Below are 3,699 nucleotides of genomic sequence, written 5' to 3'. Positions count from 1 at the left end.
CAGCCAGAAAGATCTGTTTGGACTTGGAAAGATGCGTATCAAACGGGGCCTTAAGGTCGGAAAAGGCCCTTACAAATTATGAGTAAAGTATTTTGAGCCTTATTGATACTTTCCATTGGAACACTGAAAAAATAATCATGCATATAATGAATGTGGCAAGACATAAACCAATTCAAAATTATAACTAGCCGAAATAGCCAACATCATGAATTCAAGTTGAGGTCCGGTTTTCGAATCCAACTCTTGCCAATAAATAGAGACTTTCTCGTTTGTCGAAGGCATCCAAACTCCTTTTTTTTAAGTTTACCATTTTTTCCTTTCGAATTTCAAGCCTTTAGAACTTTTCAATTTGATAGATAGATCCAAAATGTAAGTTTTCTTTTTCTTTAATCTTGTAATCCGTTTTGTATCATGTTTGTGTTCCCCTTGAACTTAATAAAGATTTTAGTTATACGAACCATCAAACAACACTTTTCCTTAATAATTATTTCTATTTTCGTAACATGTTTCTAACGTCTTATACTTCTCATATACCAAAACAAACAATCTATTACAAAACACATCTCTAAACATTTCCATAAACATACCATATCCTCTACATTCGTCCTACCTATACATTTCGTGCAAAATCAATATATACATTTTTATTGTTATATCATTATTATATTATATTATTATACAAATCTCTCTCATGTTTGCCATTTTACAATCTTGACCTTATTCGTTTCAACCCATTTAAAGACAACCTCTTACGACCAGATCCAAATGTCTTCCCATCAAACTTAATGTCCCACCCTTCAATATTCTTAGGAACACAAGCATCAAAAAGAACTTGACCAAGAACACTATGAGGATTCAAACATGGAGGACTTGCCACGTGGACACCACCACCATTACCATTACCATTTCTTCTTTCTTTTTGTTCATCTTGTAAAGATCCTGATTCTTTATTTTGATACTCCAAAGAACTTGGTAAAAAGAAATGGTCATTGGGTCCCACTGCCACCCTTCTAAGGCTTTGATTTGAGTCAACCGCTGCATTTTGAAGATCACAAATTAATTCACATATTTTGTCATGCATTCCCTCCATTCCATTTCTTTCAAAAAGTTTTTGAAGCTTTTTGTTGAATATTGAAACCGAGTCATCAAGAAACTCGGTGACAGCTGTCCTGTATTGTATAGGATTATGCTCGTAGTGACCTAAAAAAAAACAATAAATTAATACTCAATATTACAGACTAGCTGAAAAGCTAGCTGGTAGCTGATAAACTTCAAAACTACTAACCTACATGAGGAGAATCTTTCCATCCAATAAATCTCACATGTCCACCTAAACCTTGTACCCGTTGAGCAAATGAGCAGATAACGGGATAAGGGGCAAGATCGTCATTTTCCGAACATAATATGAGAAATGGGGCGCCCAAACCCTAAATTTTTTAACAAAATTGTAAAAAGGAAGATTAAAAATAAGTGAAATGGGATAATTTAAAAAACTTACAACAGAGGAGTATAATGTTTGCCAGTATTCAGATCTGTGGGACCCGAATCTTGTAAGAAATAAAGCATCCAATCCAGAAGTGACACCTTTTGCAAATAAAGATACCAATTTTGATGATCCAAGAATGGAGGAATGAAGGGCGAATCGGGCACCCAAATCACCGGTTACGTTGACCGGACCAGAGTCAAACATTTGACCAGAGATACATGTCATGATTAATCGACTATCATCCTTCATAAAAAAAGAATATACATATTTAGAAAATGAAAGTGTTATTGATATTAAAAAGCAAAACATACAGATTTAACATATGGTTATGTACCATATTGAGATGTGCTTCACATGTTCCTTCGATAATCTGCAACATGTGTATAATGATTAGATATTAATATATATTTTAATTGTGGAAATTAAGTTTTATGATATTTAATTTTACCTGAAGAAGCTTATACATACAAGCTTGTGAGCCACCGGAAAATGATGCAAGGACTAAAGGACATGGTCTAGATCTCAAATCCTACACTCACAATATATTTATTTAGTACTTTAAAAGGGAATAATCAGTTTAAAAATGTTAAAAGAAATATTAGAGTTTACATATTATAATGGATAATAAGTTAATAACTGACCTCTAAAAGCTCATTGAGGATGGAAAATGCAAGTGCTGTGGCTTTCTCAGGAAAAAATCTGCAAATATTATGTCAAATCAGGAATTTAAAGTGTTGGTGAGATAATTCATAATTGTATATATGCAATTATTGAACAAGATATATAATTTCAAACATCCACCTTGTTTATGGCCAATTTCTATCAATTATAAGTGTAATGAACAGCTACAGCTACAAGCATGATTATGGTGTCTCCTACGCCATTCATGTGAAGAAATTGATGTATCATATGCATAAGTATGTGATAGATGCCCACAAAAGAACTGTTTTTTATCCTAAGGGACGAATTGTTTTGTTTCAAAGATCCTAAAAGATCAATCAAGCAACAAGATATTTCACAATTACTATGATGCACTTATCCCTAAAATCTGAGGAATGATCAAAACCCTTTTTTGATGTCGCTTTGATACTCTAATACTCTTATAGTTTTATATTCAATTATTCATCAAATTTCGCGCAAAAAAAAGGCGAATTACTTGGATCCTTTGATTCTCCCAGCATATACGCTTTATACTTTTAACATTCCGACATATATTATAGTCCAAATCAAATCCTACAGTTATATAGCATCTATTAATACAAGATACTCAACTTCTAGCTTGCCCCATGATACAGTACTTGAAGAACAATTTCAGAACCTTTTCGATAGTTTAAATACTTAAACAGCTGTACCATATCCATATCACACATAGAACTCCTAATTGAGTTGAGAAATGAGATGAACTTACGGGTTGAGAAAATCGGATAGAACAACAAGAGAATTCCAACCAATAGACGAATACAGATCGACATAATTCTTCAAGCGAGACTCGTCAAGCGAACCCCAAGCAAAAATTACAACGATTCCTTCGAGTTTCGATGCAGATGACGTATCCTCCTCATTTCGAACCCAATAAAAGGTTCCTCCACCTCCGCTACTCAACATAACTTTAGGCTTTATCCCCCCAGCTCAAACCCTAATCAGTTTTTTTCACAAACACGATGATTACTGAAGATGAAATCAGAGAAAAAGGCGAGTTAGTTCTCGTGGTGGTGGTGGATCGTTGAGGAGCTGTTGGATGTGGTTTTCACGAGGAGATTGTATCTTATTGGGAGTGGGGTCCAGCGGCCGATAATGGTGATGCGGCAATGTGATCGCTTGGCGGAAACGTGTTTTGGGTTTTTATTTTTTCCCCTTTTCTTGCATAATCAATATGGTTCAATTATGTCATAAAAATATTAAAATAGTAAATAGATTTATTCACAAAATAAAGATAATCGTTTTTAGGAATTTTATATAATAAGTATAATCGAGAAATTTCACTTGATAATTCGTGGATTTGTTTTCTCTACCAAAACAATATATATATATATATATATATATATATATATATATATATATATATATATATATATATATATATATATATATATATATATATATATATATATATATATATATATATATAAAAAGGTGAGATCGGTTGACAACTCAGTTTCCTGACAACCTGAAAACTAAAGATGGAGCGTTAGATCAAAATTAACTCATTAAGG

General features: G+C 32.9%; 1 protein-coding gene across 1 annotated transcript; it reads right to left on the bottom strand.

The window, feature by feature from the left end:
* Positions 1-504: 504 nt before the first annotated feature.
* LOC145125217 (peptide methionine sulfoxide reductase (Protein of unknown function DUF829, transmembrane 53)) lies at positions 505-3,227 on the bottom strand. The gene is made up of 7 exons (XM_079060712.1): positions 2,895-3,227; positions 2,128-2,185; positions 1,935-2,015; positions 1,821-1,856; positions 1,499-1,729; positions 1,286-1,427; positions 505-1,200 (listed from the first exon to the last, which is right to left on the bottom strand). The coding sequence occupies exons 1-7, from the start codon at positions 3,089-3,091 to the stop codon at positions 704-706; spliced, it is 1,242 nt and encodes a 413-aa protein (XP_078916838.1). The 5' UTR covers positions 3,092-3,227; the 3' UTR covers positions 505-703.
* Positions 3,228-3,699: the final 472 nt, after the last annotated feature.

This window comes from Lactuca virosa, chromosome 7 (assembly GCF_052849685.1).
Source record: "Lactuca virosa cultivar CGN04683 chromosome 7, Lactuca_virosa_CGN04683_v6, whole genome shotgun sequence".
NCBI classification, from domain to species: Eukaryota; Viridiplantae; Streptophyta; class Magnoliopsida; order Asterales; family Asteraceae; genus Lactuca; species Lactuca virosa.
Note: the sequence above shows the minus strand (reverse complement) of the source record. Positions and strands in the feature narration are given on the sequence as shown.